Below are 21,682 nucleotides of genomic sequence, written 5' to 3' on the forward strand. Positions count from 1 at the left end.
ATACTCGTATTATACCTTAATAACCCAGACAATATAAAGTTATGCAAAAAAAGTCAAGGCCAAACTAGACGCAACATTATTAGGACGGGTCTATAAATGTCGAAACGTATTCCATTCATAGCATATATCATTAATGGAAGAGAGACTTAACTTACGAAAATTGTGACTTTCCATAGGAAAAGGACATTTACGTCGTTTACGCCGCTTTTGCATTGGCCTTGAGCATCGATAGTTATATTAAATTTGTAAAGCCTGACCAGTAATATACCAGGTGTGGCCTGTAATATGAGCAAAAAATTAAACCGTAGGCTGTACTCCTCATACTGACCAACATTTGTTCAGCGACTTTTAATAATAACTTGTGGTTTGATTTTTAATAAACTTTAAAGTTTATTCTAAGACGCAATGTATTGAGAATTTTGTTATGTTTAAGGCGTGCAACGTCAATCACACTGATAATGGCGTGGCGATGGCGTCCATTGAAGATAATATTTACATATTTTGTATGAAAAATAGGGAGTCTAAATACTTCATAATTTTTAAAAGTAGTTGAACAAAACTGTCACCGTTTGAGGAGTACAATCTATGTTTTAATTATTTGCTCGTGTTACAGGCCACATCCGGTATGATCATTGTCAAGACGGCGCTGTTATTGTCTTGTATAGGGTGACAGTTCAGTATAGTATGAAAAAATTAGTTCCAGTGAAATTCCGCAACATGGCGCGTGATCATATTCCTGGTTTAAGCAATGAAATGACTGATGTATAAATATAGTATTTATTGATGGTGTAAACACCAATACGGTCTTTTCTCCTACAGAAAGACATTGAAGTTAAGGACATTTGAAGCCAAATTTCCAATCTATGAAAAAAGAACGTTTACTTACACCAGTGCTAGCAATTTTAACTTCCCTTTTCACATCACGACACATTTAGTTAAGTCATTTTACGTCTGGCTTAGTGAATTCTGGTCAAAGTTGTCCGCCCACGCCGTCAGCTGATCCACATTTGACCGACTTACACTAAGTGATAGAGTATGTAGATCTGAGATAAAATTAAGTAGCAAGTAGTATCAGCTTCTTAAAAGATTATGTGGTTGTCTCTCGTTATTATATCTAGTTGTAACATTGATCTGACGGTATGTTCAGTCGAGTTTATAGGATTAAGTAGACAAATGCGTGATGGTACGGGCATGTCTGATATAGGAGCATTCCACGGGCTGTCCCGTACAAACGCATTTTATTTCCTGTGTTGCGACTTTTTTCGCGGCATTTAAGCAGGCGATTATTTTTCTGTGCATATTTTTGACCATTTGTCATAGAAAAGAAAACTCTTATAGCTTTAAATCTTCGCGTTTGTTCGGGACAACGGTAGACAATTTCAAGGAATGCTCCTATAACTGATGGTGCCTGTATACGGATATGATAGTCGTTCTTGTCTAGTGACAGCGAGATAAAACGGTGTCCGTCACTTTCTATCCCGCGGTGTCAAACAGTGACGTTATTTTATCACGTGGATAAAGATGGATAAAGCTCCATTAAGCCCGTTTGGCATGGCAAGGTCTGTTCCAGTTTTCGTATAATTTAATTTCACTGCAATCTTTTGTCATTTGTCATGTTATTTCCTACAAGTTATGACACTTACTATATTAGTTCTGACAGTCTGCTTATAAAATATTTTAAACAGCAACACTTCTAACTGTACATTGGTGGACGTTATTACAAAAGGCATAAGGTCCACCGATGTACAGTTAACAGTGTAGGCGATGGTACTTCTTTAGGAAAATTTATGTAAATAAATATGCAATAATAAATTATCCTTAATGACATTATACTATGTGGTTATTATATCGTTTTCTTCAGAACGTCTTTTTGCCAAATCGTTGGTAATAAATCTTAATTTTCTATTTAAATTTTTACTAATTCGATAATACCATATACTATTAATAACGCATACATTTACATTATATTGGACATATAAATAAAGTCACTTTTATATCTAAACTCCTATCAAATTCGTCTGTTACTCGAAATTAAACTTTACGGTATTCGAGAGAAGATAGATTTTAGATTATTTAGTGGTGATAAAAAAACTTTCTAACGGTTGAAATTAATAACGATAGCGTATCAATTCGTTTTCGCTTTCACTGTTATATAGTGTGATCGAGTGGTCGAAATATCGACTAATTAGAACTGTTATGTAGGCTGCTTTATTTTCACTATCTTTAGGTGCAGTCAGTTATATGCCCTCCACTCACTATCAGTAGTATCAGTATAATGTCATTATTTTGACATTACTTCAAAAATATTAAAAATGTTTAATAACTTCATTATCGTCCATCATTCTTTCTGTCATTTCTGATTCCATCATTCTAATCAATTCACTGTCAGTAGTGATGTCATTTCTAGTATCATTACTTTGACTCCAATACTGACGGAAATTATTAAAATAAACTTCATTTCTTGCCGTCATTCCTTCATGACACTCCCTACACTATCACTAAAAACGTCATTCCGTCAAAGTAATGTCAGTATCCATGATAGTGTCGGGGCCGTAATACATAGTTGAGCGTTTCTTTTATTTTTTGCCATTTTTGTGTTATTTCTACTTAGAATCACGAGCTCTTTCGATCCTAATGGGATAAAAAATTGTCCCAGAGTTTTTTTCCCATTGTGTTACCATTTCCCCATACATTTTGTATGGCGGTAACAAAAAGGAAAGTTTGAAAAATGTATGGAAATTTTAGGACACTTTTTTTCTCCTATAAGGATGAAAAGGGCTCGCTATTCTCACTTCTTGTAAAATTGTTACTCCTATACCTAATAAAATTAATTATAAACTCATTTGAAAACTTTATTTTTATTGCATAAAAGTTTGCGACACCGATACCGATAATAATCCGGAAACGGGTAATACATGGGTATTTGATGAAAAACATGTTTCTTGCAATACCAAAACTATTTTAATACGCGTTAAATGATATCTTATAATTTTTTTATACTTTTAAACTTGAAAATCAACGGAAACGTATAGTAATGTTATGCGTTTTCGCTGAATAAATATGTAATGGAACTGGTTATATGATATAATTAATAATTATTACATATTTATGAGCTATTTGACAGTTCTGAAACACACATGTTTGTTTGAGCGTTACGCTAAAAATAATATGTAGGTGTATTAATTCATTCTAAATATGTATATTATATTTTAATTGGTTTATAAAATATTTCTGTAATAAAGCGCATTGTTTATTATTGCATTGTCATAATATTTACTGAAGAATGCTCACATTTGGGAAGTCGTTCAAAATTAACTTATAAGACGAAGATAAGGTTTAAACTAAATTTCTTGTAGGTACTATTAGAGGATAAAATGCAAATTTGTAAACTCATTTCAAAGAATAAAGAGTCATTACGGTCAGTCTGGTGATAAATATGCGGAGCCGAGACAAATTTAATGAAAATAGCAACTACTACTAAAAGCGAGAAAATTAGAAGAAAATGTAAATATTAAGACTAAAGGGGAGTAGAAACCAATTTTCAAAAGTGACCCTCTGGACGAATAGCCATTGGAAGATAGCATCGAGTTACAAGAAGTGGATCTACCTAAAGACATGCAGCCGTATTCGAACAATGAGATACGTCAAATACTAGATATTGAAACGATATGTCAGTGTCAAAATTTACATTTCTTCAAACAAAAACGTCACTTTTGACACTTGTTTGACACTGACATATCTATTCCATATCTTTTCAATATCTAGTATTTGACGTATCACATTGTTCGAATACGGCTGATGGTTTCTAATATATGACAAGTTGCTACAAATTCTTTGTCAAATCAAACGTGTTCAAGAATTTATTTCAATATTAATTAACCGCCAAGAAAAATGTTAATTAAAATACTTCAAACCCAACCTTACCTTTTGCCACCTTGGGCCTAAAAAACTTATCATTATTAGTTAATACACCAGTAAATATTGAAATAGGCAGGCCTTGTTGCTATCTTTAGTAATGTTTACTTTATTTGAAACCGGTTTAGTAAGGTTTAGATTCCAAAATTGTGTGCTAATGGGATATGGTTATTTGGTGAAAACCACACATAACACATGACCTACATTTGCTACGTAGTTACCATAACGATTCGTAAAGTTACGAAATAAAGGAAAAGTGGAAATTCCCACTGTTTCGGACGACACTCGAAATCGCGACTCTGGGATACCAGCCCATCCCTCTGTCAAATATTACAAATAGGCATGGTATGGTATAATAATATACTTCGCCTGGTACTCTCTTCCGAGATTCGCGAACCACTTGACTGACATAAGCCTACGTCATCATGCTGTTCATACATTATGATGACGTACGCTTGTAGGCATGATATAGGTGGACAATGTGGTGGCCGGCCTCGGCCATGGGAAGGATTGGTCAGTTTTTCTTCAGAATATGACATATCTTTCAGCGTGTAGCTATTGTGTTATAATATTGTTTTTTTTTTTGTCAACAGATCAAGTTGGAGAGCGTGCTCGGGCTGACAGTGTCCTCCAACGCTGCTCTAGATTGTGATCCCAATACCGAGCTCGTCGCGTACCCGGCAGGGTGAGTTCCGTACCTATTTATAATTTTTTTATTGCAAGTCCTTCCCTGACTTGACGGCACAGATTAATCAGGCTACCAATTGCAAAATAGCATTCTTACTTACTTACTTCGCTGTCTCATCGACCATAAGTAGAGATCTTGGCCTCCGACACTAGATATCGCCATTCGTTCCTGTCCTGTGCGATCTGACGCCATTCAGCCGCTTGTATGCCACACAGGTCCAGAAAATAGCATTCACTTAGTCGCATTTATTTTAAAACAACTTAAATTTAATTCAGCAGCAATAAAAAAGACTTGGCGTTCGCTAAAATCCAATACGTCCTCATTGACGTACGTACCGTTAACAAAGTAAGGATCCCCATTGGTTACATTAACATATATTTGACGATAGCTTGCACGTCGCCGTGCATACTAAATGGTCATTATGCAACATTTACATCAAATGCTTGGACGGTCATCGACAGAAAAGATTAGTCAATCTTGGAATCTCAGAGAATTATTCCTAGATCTACATTTTTATATGGGTGGGTGGGAGGAGGCTACCCAAGCTGCCCAGGACCGGAGTCAGTGGAAGAAAAAGATTCGAGCCCTACACCCCAGCAGCAGGGGGTAACAGGATGGAAAGAAGAAGACATTTTTATATGTCGCAGATAACATAATAGGATTAATAGAACTAAGTACAGATTTCTCATTAACGCGTGCATTACACTTCTTTCTTTTTTTTGCCTAAAAAACTGCTTAGTGCAATCGTGATCCTAGTTGAACAATTAAGTCAATTACCACTAATATGACACAGAAATGGGAAATGCAGATAACCTTATTAATATGTAGGACACTCGCTAGCGCTCACAAGGAGCGAGCTGGTTTCTGGCGTTTCTTGACTTAGCAAAAGCAAATGACAATGTCATACATACTTCTGCTTTTCAGACAGAAAATGAAAACATTTTAATCTGTCGAATGTCGAGTTCACCGAATAGTAACGCTGTGGGCAAACTTTTGATAGTTTTTTTTTATTGTAATATTCCTTTTTCAGGAGTAAGCCTTTGTAAGATTCTTAAGAGTTCCACAGGGTTCAATATTAAGCCCTGTTTTGTTCACTATTTTCAAAATAAAGGCGTTGATAGAACTTAATGCATAAATTACATACATTTGGCGATAGCATGTCACTGTGCATACTAAACGGCCGTTATGTCACATTTACATCACATGCGCGAGAGGTCATCGACTGAGACCAATAAACGGGCTAGCATAATACTACTAACAATGCTACCTGGTATATATACATTATATACTATTATTACTGTGGTTTTTTTATACAATCAAGGACATAAAGGAACACAAAAAAAAGGTTTAATTCCTAATTTTGGAATTACTGTAGGTGTTGTAATCCAGTAATTAAATCATTTTTACGTTCCATTAAATTTGTCCATGAGTAGGTACGTGTATTTGTGTACACGAAGGGATATACTCAATTATCTGCAAAACGACATCTAAGTACTTACGTAGGAATTCAATAGTTTTCAAAAAAAAAAATGTATCACATAATGACATTGTCATCTTTTTGTCAGCTGTACGGATATGATGATCGTTCTTGTCTACGTGACAGCGTGATAAAACGGTGTCCGTCACTTTCTATCCCATGGTGTTAAAAAGTGACAGTTATTTTCTTCTCTTCTTTTTAGCCCTTTTCAATCTTTGAGATGTAGGCCTCCTTCAGTTTTTGCCATTCTGATCTATTTTGTACCCATTTTGTTCCAGCTGTTCTTTTGATGTCGTCATGCCAACGCATCTTTGGTTTTCTCATACTGGGCGTGACTCTCCCCAGGGTCTCCACTCTACCAGCCTCTTACACCACGAGCCGTCTTTCCGGGCGACATGTCCAGCCCACTCCCACTTCAGTTTCGCCATTCGTCTGGTTACATCATCATCATTATCATCATCATCTCAGCCATAAGACGTCCACTGCTGAACATAGGCCTCCCCCTTGTTATGGGGGGTGAATGCCATAATCGCCACGCTCGGCAGGCGGGTTGGCGATCGCAGTCGAGTATACACCGAATTTGAGGGACGCTGCTGCCCGTCCACCGGTGGTCTTGGACGTGGTTTAAGGACATACCCGGGTCCTGGTTACATCAGTGACAGTTATTTTATCACGTGGATAAAGATGGATAAAGCCAACCATAATACGCCGGCTGGAATTTTAAATACTAGTTATTCATTTAAATATAGTAGGAGAAACGAAAGCCTCAATACTCCGATGGCTCGGGCACGTGGTCCGTATGGGTGAAGATCGAGCGGTTTGGAGAGCGTACATGGGCCGTCCGGATGGTCGACGACCGGTTGGGCGTCCTAGGTATCGCTGGAGCGATGAGGTCGTGAAAGATCTGAACGAGCTCGGTGCCGTCGATTGGACAGAAACGGCGCTAGACAGAGAAGCATGGCGTTCCTTAGTGTCAGAGGCCAAGATCCACTTCAGGTCGCTGCGCCACGGCAGTAAGTAGTAAGTTATTCATTTGAACTGTCCGTGCAAACTTTAAATTCAAACGGTCTCGACTATCGATTAAGGGCTTGACCACACCGCGCGGCCGCGCCCGCGCCGCGCCTTAAATAGGTCGTTCACCTACGACCGTGACATGCAACCGCGAATGCCAAGGTAAATGCGACCTTAATGAGTGACCGTTATGGTGGTAATTGCAATGTTATGCCACGGAAGGGGTGATTCATTGTATTAATTAAGTTTACCAAACGGGTAATATACAATCCAATAATATACAACGTGTAACGTACCTAACTGAAAGTATGATATGAACATAATTCGTTCTTGTAGAATGGGAGTCGGACCAAGATAACTCTGCAATGGCAAAGAGTGGCAATGGCATAGTTAATGTCAAATTTCTATGAAAATCTAAATAAATAAAAAATAAATATAAATAAATATTATATGGCATTTTTTTTACACAAATTGACTAAGCCCCACGGTAAGCTCAAGAAAGCTTGTGTTGTGGGTACTTAGACAACGATATACTTAAATACATAGAAAACAAATAACCATGACTCAGGAACAAATATCTGTATATCATCACACAAATAAATGCCCTTACCAGGATTCGAATCCGGGACCATCGGGTTCATAAATCTGACGTTTATAATGACACCTCCGCAGTTTGTCCTATTCATATCGGTGCAAAGTTTTCTTAGACGGTCTACTAATAGGATAAGTGCCTACCCCCCCGATGTCCTTTTCCTATGGAACGTCACAAACGCGTATCTTAATTCACTATCTAACCTTTGATATTCAAGTATTGATTAGATTATGCAGTCAATCAATGCATTATGAAATTACCTGCTTTTAATGCAACAACAAACCGTTAAAGGTATACCGACATTAAATACTGGTATATGTTTACCGGTACCAGGTGCAATAGTACAGTGGAACCTCGATAATTCGAACTTCGAAAAGGCGGAATCCTCGTTCAAACAGAACAATAATGGAGAATGGAAAATATTTAGAAGTGGAATAGTTATTTACGATACAAGTGCGGAAAAGAGGAAACTCGAAATGTAGAAACTTCGTAACGAGTGGCGATAAATTGAGACACCACCGAAGGGATAGTGTTTTAAATCGACACGAGTTGCGAATTACTTATTCGCACGTGTATCGTACAACGTTTTACAGTACATATGGCCCTTTTAACTTTTGACATACGCACGGAAAGTGCTGTTTCCCGCACTAGTGCGGGAAAGTAAGATCATATGTACTGTAAAAACGTTTTCTCTTCTTGTATGGACGATCACGCTATACTTCCCCTTAAGACAAACGAAATAAGGTCAAAGCTCCACTAACGGTCACTTCTACATCATTTGCAGTGAGAAAACATCAACCGATTGACATACAAGTGTTAACACGTATGTATATATTGTATATGTATGTTTGTCTGTGCGACCGTGAGAGAGGACGTCGCGTCCGTCATACAGACGCGGTTAGGTTGAGGGTTTATGTGCGAGCGGAGCGATTAGCGGGGCGACGAGCGGAGCGGTTTACTCGTAATTCTCCACTAGGCAGTCAACACGATTGACTAACCACAGTTCTGTTAAGTAGGTAGGTATTTATGAAAGTTAGTGTCTAAGTAAGCGCCAGCCTCTTCTTTGTTTAAATGTATGACTAAAGGTCAAAATAACAAATAACATAGTACCTACTGAGGCTCGGCTGCTATATTGATGCGTGAAAAATCTTAAACACCTACGTAGAAGTCATATGAAACTTTAACCTCGCTGATCAAATGCAAACTCTCGTGAGTAAAATTAACTACTTATACTGTAATATTACGGTTTGCACGCCCTCTCACTTCACTCAGGTCTTAGTACTCCCAGACCCGTGTTTGAAAACAGAAGCCTAGATTCTCCGAAATATATCGCGCGTAGTGACGAAGAATACATGGGTAAAACTGTAAGAAGGTAGTTCTTCTTTTTAAACGAAAATGGTTTTGTCCTTCCGCATTATCTTGCATACCTACCTTTTTTATTCTAACTAATCATAACAATATATCAATTAATATTTGAAGTAGTCTATTTAAAAAAAAAGCTTGACGGAGTAGACAAAAACACCTCCATCACAGCAAAACGTCTCGACAAGAAGAAAAACCCAAAATAATTATAAATAACATTGTAAATCCGCTATTTTCGCCACCATGGCTGCACCACTCCATACCGTCACGGAGTCATCGATAACTATTCCCGGTGTGTGTGCGATGGGAAACCTGACCGGCTGTGTATGCGACGGTGGCGCCTGCTGGCGGCTATGGGTCATTTGACAGACAGACAAATAGTACAACCCATATATACCTATATATTATGTAACACCTATATACATATACGCATGTTTGATGCAAATAACCATTCATTTATTCATTCATTCAAGTATAGGTGTAAAGCCGGATTCACATTTGTCTGTCGTGTTGTGTTGTGATGCATCAGAGCGGTATCGGTTTCATACATTTAATATGGTTGCGTTCACATTTCTCTGATGCCGTGTGTTGTGACGGCTGGTGTTGTGTCGCATCACAAGCGATCCCGGTCGCGCGTCAGGTCGGGTGAGGTGCGGGGGGCGGTGCAGCGACACGACACAGCGCATCAGACTAGTGTGCACGCGCCAGTGTTGTGTTGTGACGCGTCAGAGCCGCATCAAGTATGGACGAGGAGTGTGAACTCTCCGAGAGCCAAGACGGAACTAATAAAAATGCATCATAATGCGTCATAACACGTCATATAGATGTGAACAGTATGCCATCACGACAGAGCATCACAACACAACAGACAAATGTGAATCTAGCTTAAATCCGCTATCAGCGCCACCGTGGCCGCAGCACTCCATACCGTCACGGAGTCATCGATAACTATTCCCGGTGCGTCGATGGGAAACCTGACTGGCTGTGTGCGCGACACTGGCGCCTGCTGGCGGCTACGGGTCATTTGCCAAACAGACAAACAGTAAACTTTAAGTTTAAGTTTAACAGTAAGTTTAAGTTACATATAAATAAAATACCTAGTACTTGCATAAACTAATTATAATAGGAGCCTCGTCTGCCAACAAACCGCTCTGTGGCTTGGCAGTAGAATGTATTCTATCTAGATGTAAGTAAGCTTGTGAATAAACGCTTTTTTTTTTACTCTACTTTATTCAAGACACAAGTATATCTTTGTTCGACCCGGGAATATATTGGATGCGATGCCAAGAAATGAGTGGTTTACTTTATACATCAAAACGATACGCCAATCTCTTGACCCATATTAAAATGCAGTTAGCATGTCTGCAACGCTGCAGGAAAATAATTTCATCTTGCTAAACTTACCTAAAGTCAAAGTCGAGTTTTTATTTGCAAGAATCATGATCGGGTACAAGGTGATGGACTGCCTAATGTTGATGGGTGTAATGTGATATAAGATCGTAGCTTTCAATCTCGGCTGATACCACTGCGAATACCACAATAAAGAAAAATAATAGAGAACCCATGAACACAGGTAATTAATTATAAGTTAAGACGAAACGGGAGCTGAGCTAAAAGTCAATGTTGACATTTCAAGCTGAATATACCCGTCGCTCTGACGGGGCGTAACCGCGGCGTGAGAGACTGTATTTGTATGTGTAATGCACGCACACAGACGCGTGCGGTGCGCCCGTACTCGCGCTGGCGCGCACCTCACTGATTGCAATTTGCATTGCCACTTTTTGTTACTGCTACTACTAAGTAGGGTAATTCGCCAGTAACTGGCCACTTTTAATAACTGGCCGCCCTAAACTAAAAATGAATCCTATTCACCTATAAACACAATTCATTTTAGTATAAGGTTTCAATAACTTCAATAACTGGCCACTTTATACTAAAATTAATTCTATTTATAGGTGAATATAATTAATTTTTGGTTTGGGGTGGCCACTGACGAATTACCCTATTGCGATTGAACTTTTTTACTTACCCGGCTTACGTTTACGGAACTCGATATCGAATAGGGTAATTCGCCAGTAACTGGCCGCCCTAAACTAAAAATGAATTCTATTCACCTCTATACAGAATTCATCTATCTGTAGCAAAGCGACGTAATCGCGGAGTGAGCCACGCGTGATATTACCTATACATATTGACTTCTCAAAATTTGGTAATAAGGGTTGAAAAAACATTGTTTATCGATTTAATAATCATTGAAATAGCCTGGTACAAGTACTAATTTCCCCTTTAATTCTATTACAGATGCACCGTGGTCCTCTACAACGTGCGCAAGAACCGTCAGACGCACGTGCTGAACGCGTCGAGGAAAAGCGTCACCTGCGTCGCCTTCAGCCCCGATGGCAGATATCTCGCCACCGGGGAGTGCGGGCACGCGCCCGCCGTGCGGGTTTGGGACCTACAGGTACGTTTAGTTCATGTTTGTGTATGGCGCCATCTAACGGCGAAAGAAGGAACTAACGCAACGGTACTAAGAACTAGCAACGGCTGTGTTCATGAGCGTTATCTCCTCACGTGCTGAACGCGTCGAGGAAAAGCGTCACTTGCGTCGCCTTCAGCCCGGATGGCAGATATCTCGTCACCGGGGAGTGCGGGCACGCGCCCGCCGTGCGGGTTTGGGACCTACAGGTACGTTTAGTTTGTGTTTGGCGCCATCTAACGGCGAAAGAAGGAACTAACGCAACGGCTGTGTTCATGAGCGTTATCTCACGTGCTGAACGTGTCGAGGAAAAGCGTCACTTGCGTCGTCTTCAGTCCCGATGGCAGATATTTCGGCACTGGGGAGTGCGGGCACGCGCCCGCCGTCGGGTTTGGGACCTAAAGGTACGTTTAGTTAACTAATTTAGACTGGCTTGAATTGTTTGATATTAGCACCATCTTGCGGCGAATGGCGACACTAATGCAACGTCTGCATGAACTGCAAATTCGATGGTTCTTGTTAGCGTCATCTAGCAGACAAAAATGGAATCTACTTAATAGGTATCAGGTGTCGATGTATCACACTCATCATCATCATGTGTGATGTGTGTTACAATACTGACAATGTGTGATTAATACAAATAAAATGAATATGTATGTTTTTAGGGTTCTGTATCCAAAGGGTAAAACGGGACCCTATTACTAAGACTCTGCTGTCCGTCCGTCCGTCTGTCACCAGGCTGTATCTCACGAACCGTGATAGCTAGACAGTTGAAATTTTCACAGATGATGTATTTCTGTTGCCGCTATAACAACAAATACTAAAAACATAATAAAATAAAGATTTAAGTGGGGCTCCCATACAACAAACGTGATTTTTGACGTTAAGCAACGTCGGGAGTGGTCAGTACTTGGATGGGTGACCGTTTTTTTGCCTTTTTTTGAATTATGGTACGGAACCCTTCGTGCGTGAGTCCGACTCGCACTTGCCCAGTTTTTTAATTACTTAAGTAAGTATCACTTTCAGGACCCGACGGCTTCAGGTGCGGTTCAGATCGCGGAGTTCCCAGGGCATACGCATGGGGTCAACTGTGTTGTGAGTAATTAATTAATTAATAATTCGTTCAAATATGAACCTTAAAGTAAGAACAATCAAATTGTAATAACAGTGTTTTTAAATTCACTTCAAGTCGGTTTTAAAAAAGCTTTTAAGAATAGTTGATAAGGGTCGTATAATGGTATTCTATCTGTCGAATATCTTCGGTCCAAATGGCATTGCGTCTCACTCTCTCGTCAAGCAATATGTGAGACAAAATACATATTACTACTACTCTCTTAAATATTACTACTACTCTTAAATTTGCAAGATATAAAGCAAAATTAACCTTTTGAAACCCATATAGTTAGATATATTTAATTATTTCAAACCTACATTATTCGACGTCCATAGTGACCGAAAGTTTGGTGATGGGAACTATAATAAGTTGTTGTACAATCAAAGCATTTCACGACGCGATTTCGTCGCTACAAGTACATGCGGCCCACACCAATTTTGGTGTCTAGCAGTAGTGGTTGCCGCCCACCGCTACGGAACGGACGCCTGCTCGCGCTTGCGCCACCTAGCGGTCATATCTGTCCTAATAGACGCGTTTTGTTAGAGAATGAACCTTCTGTCTGTACCTAGTACTATGTATTCTGTGGTAGGCCCATTAGATTGCATACTCCATACATCAGTTTTGGTACAGTCAACAACAGAGCTATGAATACAGGCAAAGTGTCAAAAATATGTATAGAGTACTTTATTGCCTGTACATTAAGGTCGTGTATACATATTTTTGGCACTTTGCCTGTATTCATAGCTCCATTGTTGACTGTACCAAAAAGACTAATATTTTCATAGTCGACATCTAGCATCGAGTAGCGGAGTTATCAGTACTGCTAAGTAGCAGTAGTAGTAATGTCAAGTGACAATAGATGTAGCACCGACCGGAAAGTCTTATGTTGTTGAGCGTTAGACTTTTCCTTTACCAAAACTGATGTATGGAGTGAGCACTCTTCTCTTACTATATTCCTCTATGGTAGAGGGGCTTAGTTGTCTATTTGCTATGCTCAACAGATGGCGCTGTAACTAAACTATGTTTTCCAGGCGTTCTCAACTTCATCGAAGTACCTCGTGTCGGTGGGATCGCAGCATGACATGATCGTCAATGTGTGGGACTGGCGGGCGAATTTGAAGCTGGCTAGTAACAAGGTATAGATTCTGTAAAATAAAGTATTTATTACAACAATCATAAGTAATAGGCAAAGGGTTAGGTAATACATATGTGGGTAGGGTAGAAAAGTGGTTTCAATCTATGTGTGGAAGGGCGGCACCGTCGTCGAACCCAAGCTGGTGGCGCGTATAACGGCGATACTGATCCTACATCTCAGCCAGCCCAGTATGGTGCTTAGAGAACGGTTCCACCGTTGAGATATGGATTCTGTTATTTTAGATCTGATAAACAGTAACGAAAAGCGACTTCATGCAAAAATATGATCCCATTATGACTAGACATTCAGATAATGCACATTTTCTTCAGCTAAAATCGAAGTTTTCGTACTTGTTCATTGAGTTTTATAAACATACATAATGTTTGCGCCTTTTAGGCTATTAAATAAAACTATTGATTAAATAATATACCATTCTTTTAATGGTGAAGATGTAGTATAAGGTTCGTTATAATTGTCGTCGAATCGTTCAATGGTTAGATAGCAAGAGAGGGATGAGAGCGGTCCGCTGCTTTGGGATGCGTCTTATAGGCGAAACATTGGCGCTAGCATCGCGCTTTCTGATTGGCCGCTGATCTCGCCGTACATGGCATCTTGGGCTGCATTTCCACACATCATTGGTTGGTTCAAAGCTGGCTGTGTTGCCACAGCGCTAACACATAATTATAAATACAAAAGGGAAAATACTTAACTTTGAAGTTTATGCAGCTAAATATACCAGCAGTTTTCTATCTCTAAACAGGTGTCATCACGCGTCAAAGCGGTGAGCTTCGCAGAAAATGGGAATTACTTCGTCACAGTTGGCTTTAGACATGTCAAGTTTTGGTATCTCGAGTATTCCAGGAATGCAAAGGTGAGTTAAATGTAACGGCCCATTTTTTTTGTAGCCAACATTACTAGAGTTAGCCATAGGGCCATGTTTATTTTTTAGACTTTACCTCTCTATTAAATTTAATAACTCTTTGGTAAAAGAAATCTTACCTTTATTTTTTTTATGTAAATAAATAAATAAATATTATAGGACATTTTTACACAAATTGACTAAGCCCCACGGTAAACTCAAGAAGGCTTGTATTGTGGGTACTCAGACAACGATATATATAATATATAAATATGTATTTAAATACATAGAAAACAACCATGACTCAGGAACAAATATCTGTTGTCATCACACAAGTAAATGCCCTTACTGGGATTCGAACCCCGGACCATCGGCTTCATAGGCAGGGTCACTACCCACTAGGCCAGACTGGTCGTCAAAAGAAAGATATTATATGTTGATTTTGGGACATCCTTTTCTCCTATTGGGATTGAAGAGCTTATTCGAAATCTTCCAAATGTAAAAGAGTTCCTGGATCCTGTAGTACCTTTTTGCTGTATTCCTATGCTTACAATTTCCTTTAGAGTCAGACCAAGAATAATCTGCAGCGGATTTGATATCCCACGCAGTGAAAGTGTTATTTTAAACGTCAAAATTTTATGAAATTATGGCGTATAAATGACACTTGCACTGCGTGGGCTATCAATTTCGCTGCAGACTTTTTTTGGTCCGACTCTATCTATGTTTCTTTTTTCAGTTCAAAGAACCAGTACCGCTAATGGGTCGCTCGGCGATACTAGGCGAGCAGAAAGACAATGAATTCTGCGACGTCGTATGCGGGAGAGGCGAAGCAGCTGACAGCACATATGCTATTACCAGGAGTGGATTGCTGTGTGAATTTAATAGTAGGAGGTTGCTCGATAAATGGGTTGAACTGAGGGTGAGTACAGTTTATTACCAGATTGTTCCTGCATACGCGTCTTTGTACTATCGCACTTTCTTGATTTTTCTTGATTTTCGTAGGTTCCCCTCATGGGCCACCAATTAATGTATCGTAGTATACATACGGAGCCTTAATTTACTGATTAAAACCCAAAATCATATTTAAAAACTATATAATTGACGATGAACGTCTTACATGTTCTGTGTGAAAAAGTGCAAGGGACGGGCAGGTATAGAAAATTATTGATATCGGTGCTGTAAGCGCCTGTCGAATGTTGAAGGCAAACAATCATCGTTTCACAGCAATCACAGACTAGCTTCACGAGTCTGAACACGGATAATAGTTTGGCAAACCAATTTGTCAGTAGAAAAAAACAAATGTAGGCGCGGAGGTTCAATCTCCCATAGTTATTGCAGAATTTCGCCCCTTTTTTTCTGACATAATTGATTTGTTGAGCGCTATACTGTCGCCTGAATATCAGGTATAAGACACATTAGTTATCGGCGATACTAGGCGAGCAGAAAGACAACGAATTCTGCGACGTCGTGTGCGGGAGAGGCGAAGCGGTTGGGCTGACAGCACATATGCTATTACCAGAAGTGGATTGCTGTGTGAATTTAATAGTAGGAGGTTGCTCGATAAATGGGTTGAACTGAGGGTAAGTTGAATTTATTCTAACACTCTATATCCCCAACATGACACTCCGATAGTGGTGTCATAATCCTAATTGATAGAATATCATAACAAAAAAAAGTTATCCTCACATTTCTCACAACGAGTGTGCTATTCAACGCCGCCATGAGATTGAAACCGCCATCAGGCGTGGCTCACTCCGCGATTTCGTCGCTTTGCTACAGGTAGCTAAAACTACATCCGTTCGACCCCAATTTTGGGGTTGCCATAAGCCGCGCGTGGCGCTGTCGCCACCTAGCGGCCATATCTGTGCTGATCGTGACAGACGCGTTTTGTTAGAGAGTGAGTCTTCTGCACCTAGTACTATTATTTATTCTGTGCCGCCATGTAGAAGCATATCTCCTTCACTAGAGCATAAGCAAAATGCTGCTTAATTTCGTAGTGGACATCTAGCGTCAAGTAGCGGGTTTATTTGTATTGCTCCTTGACACTAGATGTCGCGAGTGTCGCGAGACGAAAAGTCTAATGCTCCACAATTTTCAGCTAACATTATACCTGGAACTCTATTTTCAACTCCTTCCGCTTGTAATATACAGTTGAGCAATACACTTTTCGTCTGTCGCGACACTCGTGACATCTATTGTCAAGTAGCGGCACTGAAAATCTGCTACACGACGGTAGATGTCGACTACCAAAACAACGAGCGTTTTAGTTACGCGCTGGTCAAGGGGATTGGCTAACTAGACTATTTATTAGTCTATGGTAGAAGTTACGATATTACGAACAGCGCCACTTAACGGCGAATACAACAAACTCCCTAACCATCTCTATTTTCATAGACGATCGGCGCCGGTTAAAGCCAAAATATGCAATTTTTTTAGTATCATTCATCCCTCCCATATGTATAATGAAGCTACAATGTAGAACTTATAATATTACGAACAGCGCCACCTACCGTCGTCGAGTAGAACAATACAACATTACGAACAGCGCCGCCTACTGTCGTTGAGTAGAACAATACAACATTACGAACAGCGCCGCCTACCCTCGTTGAGTAGACCAATACAATATTACGAACAGCGCCGCCTACCGTCGACTATCAGAACAATATTCTTATCCATTCTCTATTCGACAGACCACGTCAGCGAACTGCATGTCCATCGGCGCCGGTTACATCTTCGTGGGCTGCGCCGAGGGCCTGGTGCGGTGCTTCGCTCCCGACTCCCTGCGATATGTGACCACGTTGCCCAGGACGCATTATCTGGGAGTCGACGTGGCCCAGGGACTCAATATAAGGTAGATATATGTAGCTAGCGAACTAGAATAACTGTAGAACCCTGATTAGAACTCGAAAGTGATCGCCGATAGTATATACATACATACATACATATAATCACGCCTATTTCCCGGAGGGGTAGGCAGAGACCACGGATTTCCACTTGCTACGATGACATACATACCTCTTTGGCTTCCTTCACATTCATAACATTCCTCATACACGCTCGCCGGTTTAGGATGCTCTTGACCTGGCCTTTCTTCAGGATTTCTCCGATCTGATCCGAGAATGTCCGCCGAGGCTACCCCTTCCAACTCCCACTTCCACTTCTCCTTCATACACTCTTTGTCAGCCTTCTTTCACTCATTCCTTCCACATGTCCAAACCATCTCAACAAACCTTTCTCAATTTTTGTCACTACATCTACACTTTGTCACTGATCTTTTATTTAATCAAATATACTGTTACTGTCTGTCCTTCGGGGCCCCCTGAGGACGGGGGCCCTGAGCACGGGCCCCGTGTACCCTTTATAGCAAAGACGGTACTGCTCAAATATCGTCCGCCAGCATAGTCTAATAAAACATGGTTTTCTCTTCCCAGAGTCACACAAGCCTACGTCACCATAACATGGCCGCTATATATAGCGCTATCGCATATTATCATATTGCGCTGTCGCATGATGACGTAGGCTTGTGTCAGTCACGTGACCACGAAAATACGGGAAGAGAGTACCAGGCGGAGTATATTATTATACCATGGTCCGCCAGCTTATATTAATGTTTTTTTTTTCTGTTCATAGTCACATGTTCACCGTGCCGCCCAACGCGCGGTACCCGGACGCCATCGCTCTAACATACGACGACAGGAACCACAAGCTCACCTGCGTGTACAACGACCACAGCCTCTACGTGTGGGACGTCAGAGACATTAAAAGGGTTAGTAACTTACTATTAGAGGCCCCCCACAGTCTCCAGAGCATCGGCGTTTATTCAACTCTATGGCTCTTTAAACTCTCGCGTTTTGTACACATATTTGATTACACAAACGGGTCTACCGCGATATAATTTCATTCTTTTTACCTTAAATTCCGACGTTGCAGCTGATTTGCACCAGCTATGGTTACGGAAAGACTACAAAGAAAGATGAAATGAAATGAAAAATAATGATATTATAACGCGGTAGACCTGTTTGTGTAATTAAATACATATGTAACTCTATGGCTGCTGCTCGACGCAACGTTGGCGCAACTGTGTAGGGACGCTATTTTCCATAGCGCTGACTAGACGCTAACGCTCTAAAGACGCTATAGTGTGGGGTTCTTACTCTCATGACAGGTAAAGACTACAGGAAAGTGAACACAATTATGATTTTAACAGTTCGTATATTAAAAGTATTTGTCTGGTGTGTTCCATTTTAGTGTTTTAACTAGCGATCCGCCCCGGCTTCACACGGGTTACAGAACCTTAACAAATAATTCACCTAAACCTTCCTCAAGAATCACTCTATCGATAGGTGAAAACCGCATGAAAGTCCGTTCAGTAGTTTTTGAGTTTATCGCGAACAAACATACAAACAGACGCGGCGAGGGACTTTGTTTTATAAGGTGTAGTGATTATTGGGTCGATTGTAATTAGTAAGGTATTCGAAGATTTGTAACTATGACCCTGATAGATGACGGATTACAAATCATCTACTAAAAAGAGGAGGAACTATTAATAAATAGCCTACAGTCAGGTCACAGACCGCAAAGCAACATAAGACCTACGTACATATGCCTAAAGTTCAATTTCAGTTTTGACACTTCGGTGGCGTGGCGTCTGAAAGGCAGCTTTTGTGTTTGACACGGCGTCGAAAAGGTTAATAACTATCCTTATGCAACAAAATAATATATGTTCCATTTTTTCCCATAGTTATGTTAGGTTAGTCATGTCAATAATATCCCTTTATTGTCATTCATTTAATACTTTATGTTATCCACAGGTGGGCAAATCCCACTCCGCCCTCTACCACTCCGCGTGCATCTGGGGTGTGGACATGGCCAACGGAGCCGGCACCCTTCCTGCAGGCACCTTCCTCACCTGTTCCAGCGACGACACAGTCAGGATGTGGACCCTGCAGGGCAGGAACGGACCCAACATCTACAGCAACGTAAGTTTTTGTACTACCCTTTTCATTCAATAAATCATTACAAATAAGGTTTTTAAAAATGCTTGTAGGTAAAAAAGAAAAGAATAAGTGTAAAGGTGACTACGATCAGCTATATGGGAAGTGTGGGGTCCTCCCTGTTCAAGAAAAGTTTAGGTATCTTGTGGCCGTAGACCAATATGGGTGCAACGACCATAAAATGCCTAGACGGCTAAACGATAGGTTGTTAAGAGCTGACAGGCGTGCACAATATCTCGAACCACAATGTTGTAATTACTATGGGGAAAGAACATTACACTATATAACTCCTCGGATTTATAATAACATTAGATTTCTGTCTGTAAATGAAAATATTACAAAAGCAGCGTTTAAAAGAAAGTTAAAACTGGAGATGTTGGAAATATACTTACCTAAAAAGTAATAATTTCAAATACATACTTACCTAGAAAATTATAAAATCATTCCACAATCATGTACATATTAAAATATCAATAACAATATAAATAGTTAAAAAATGCATGCTTTCTTTTCTACTAACAATAGTATATAAGTCACGATTGTAAACATTTACCTTAATATTAAGTAAGAGTTGAGGGCGGCGCGCCAACAAACTGGTTACTCCAGTTTGGCGCATTTATTGTATAAATGTATCATTGTAATTGTTTATATGAATAAATGAATTAATAATAATAATAATTCCCATTTAGGGATGTTTTTGGGGTAAAAACTACCCTATGTCCTTCACTGGGACTCAAACTATCTCCATACTAAATTTCATCTAAATTGCTTCAGAACCTCTAGTTCCAGCAGGTGCTGCCCCCTACAGTTCATGTACGCTCCCTATAGCCACCCAATGAGGGTTTCCGCGATCGAGATTTTCACTAGATGGCAGCACCGTGACGAGAGGTCTTTTTACAGCTGCTGTCAAAATCCACCAATAAAAAAACATGGTTAAACATGATTGGTGGATTATGTATGACAGTTAAGGCCTGGCCAAACAGCCGGCGCGACGCAGCGTCGCGTCCGCGCGATGAGGGCGTGTTGAGATCGTGAGGCCGGCGCGATCCGCGCGCGCCCTGTTTGAACAGGCATCACGCGGCGCGGACGCGGCGCTGCGTCGCGCTGGCTGTTTGACCAGGCCTTTAGACCTCTCGCCACGGTACTGTCTTCTAGTGAAAAACTCGATCGCGGAAACCCTCATAGTCACGCTTCGATATAGTATTAACTTCTTCTAACACTCCTTCTAGATGGAGCTAACATCAATTTCTCATTTCAGGAACTGAATAAAGTGGTGTACATAGACCCGGAGCTGAAATTCCTGAAAGACGCAGACCTCAGCGCGGGTGATAAGGACAAGGCGAAGTCGTATGACGACAAGACTGGTGTACGGTTAGTACCTATATTTTCATCTCACATGCTCGAAAAAGAGTTATGGATTGTAAAAAAAAAGCTAGAACTCCCTAGGGCCTGCGGCTGTCGGGAATTATAACCCTCGTTACCAAAATATCACATACCCCCATCGTTGTACAATGTTGGTACTATTTTATATTGCATTCTAGGTTTTTAATATTAAGTCAAATTTGAATATTAAGTAAAGTTAAGTCTTCTTCTTCTTCCTCGCGTTATCCCGGCATTTCGCCACGGCTCATGAGAGCCTGGGGTCCGCTTGACAACTAATCCCATGATTTGACGTAGACACTAGTTTTTACGAAAGCGACTGCCATCTGACCTTCCAACCCAGAGGGTAAACAAGGCCTTATTGGGATTAGTCCGGTTTCCTCACGATGTTTTCCTTCACCGAAAAGCGTCTGTTAAATATCAAATGATATTTCGTACATAAGTTCCGAAAAACTCATTGGTACGAGCCGGGGTTTGAACCCGCGACCTCCGGATTGCATTAAGTAAAGTTAAGTGTATGATTGGAAATGTTTTGTATGATAGGTAGGAAAAATATTGTGAAATACTTACTTAAATAAGTATACAAATAAAACACTAACATACTTAAGATGGCCGATGGGGTCGAAAAGTGCTCGAGTGGAGACCACGGACTAGCAAGCGCAGCGTAGGACGTCCACCC

At 40.4% G+C, this 21,682-nt stretch overlaps 1 protein-coding gene across 1 annotated transcript in view; it reads left to right on the plus strand.

Annotated features, from left to right (window-relative positions):
• Positions 1-21,682, plus strand: part of LOC134677908 (mitogen-activated protein kinase-binding protein 1) — a 127,797-nt gene that overhangs the window by 55,652 nt on the left and 50,463 nt on the right. The window contains exons 2-11 of the mRNA XM_063536354.1: positions 4,509-4,600; positions 11,347-11,506; positions 12,548-12,616; positions 13,667-13,771; positions 14,531-14,641; positions 15,366-15,548; positions 17,320-17,480; positions 18,260-18,395; positions 19,441-19,608; positions 20,882-20,994. Of these exons, the coding sequence (XP_063392424.1) occupies positions 4,509-4,600; positions 11,347-11,506; positions 12,548-12,616; positions 13,667-13,771; positions 14,531-14,641; positions 15,366-15,548; positions 17,320-17,480; positions 18,260-18,395; positions 19,441-19,608; positions 20,882-20,994 (1,298 nt within the window). The remainder of the gene's footprint in view (positions 1-4,508; positions 4,601-11,346; positions 11,507-12,547; positions 12,617-13,666; positions 13,772-14,530; positions 14,642-15,365; positions 15,549-17,319; positions 17,481-18,259; positions 18,396-19,440; positions 19,609-20,881; positions 20,995-21,682) is intronic.

This window comes from Cydia fagiglandana, chromosome 27, assembly GCF_963556715.1.
Source record: "Cydia fagiglandana chromosome 27, ilCydFagi1.1, whole genome shotgun sequence".
In the NCBI taxonomy this organism is placed as follows: domain Eukaryota; kingdom Metazoa; phylum Arthropoda; class Insecta; order Lepidoptera; family Tortricidae; genus Cydia; species Cydia fagiglandana.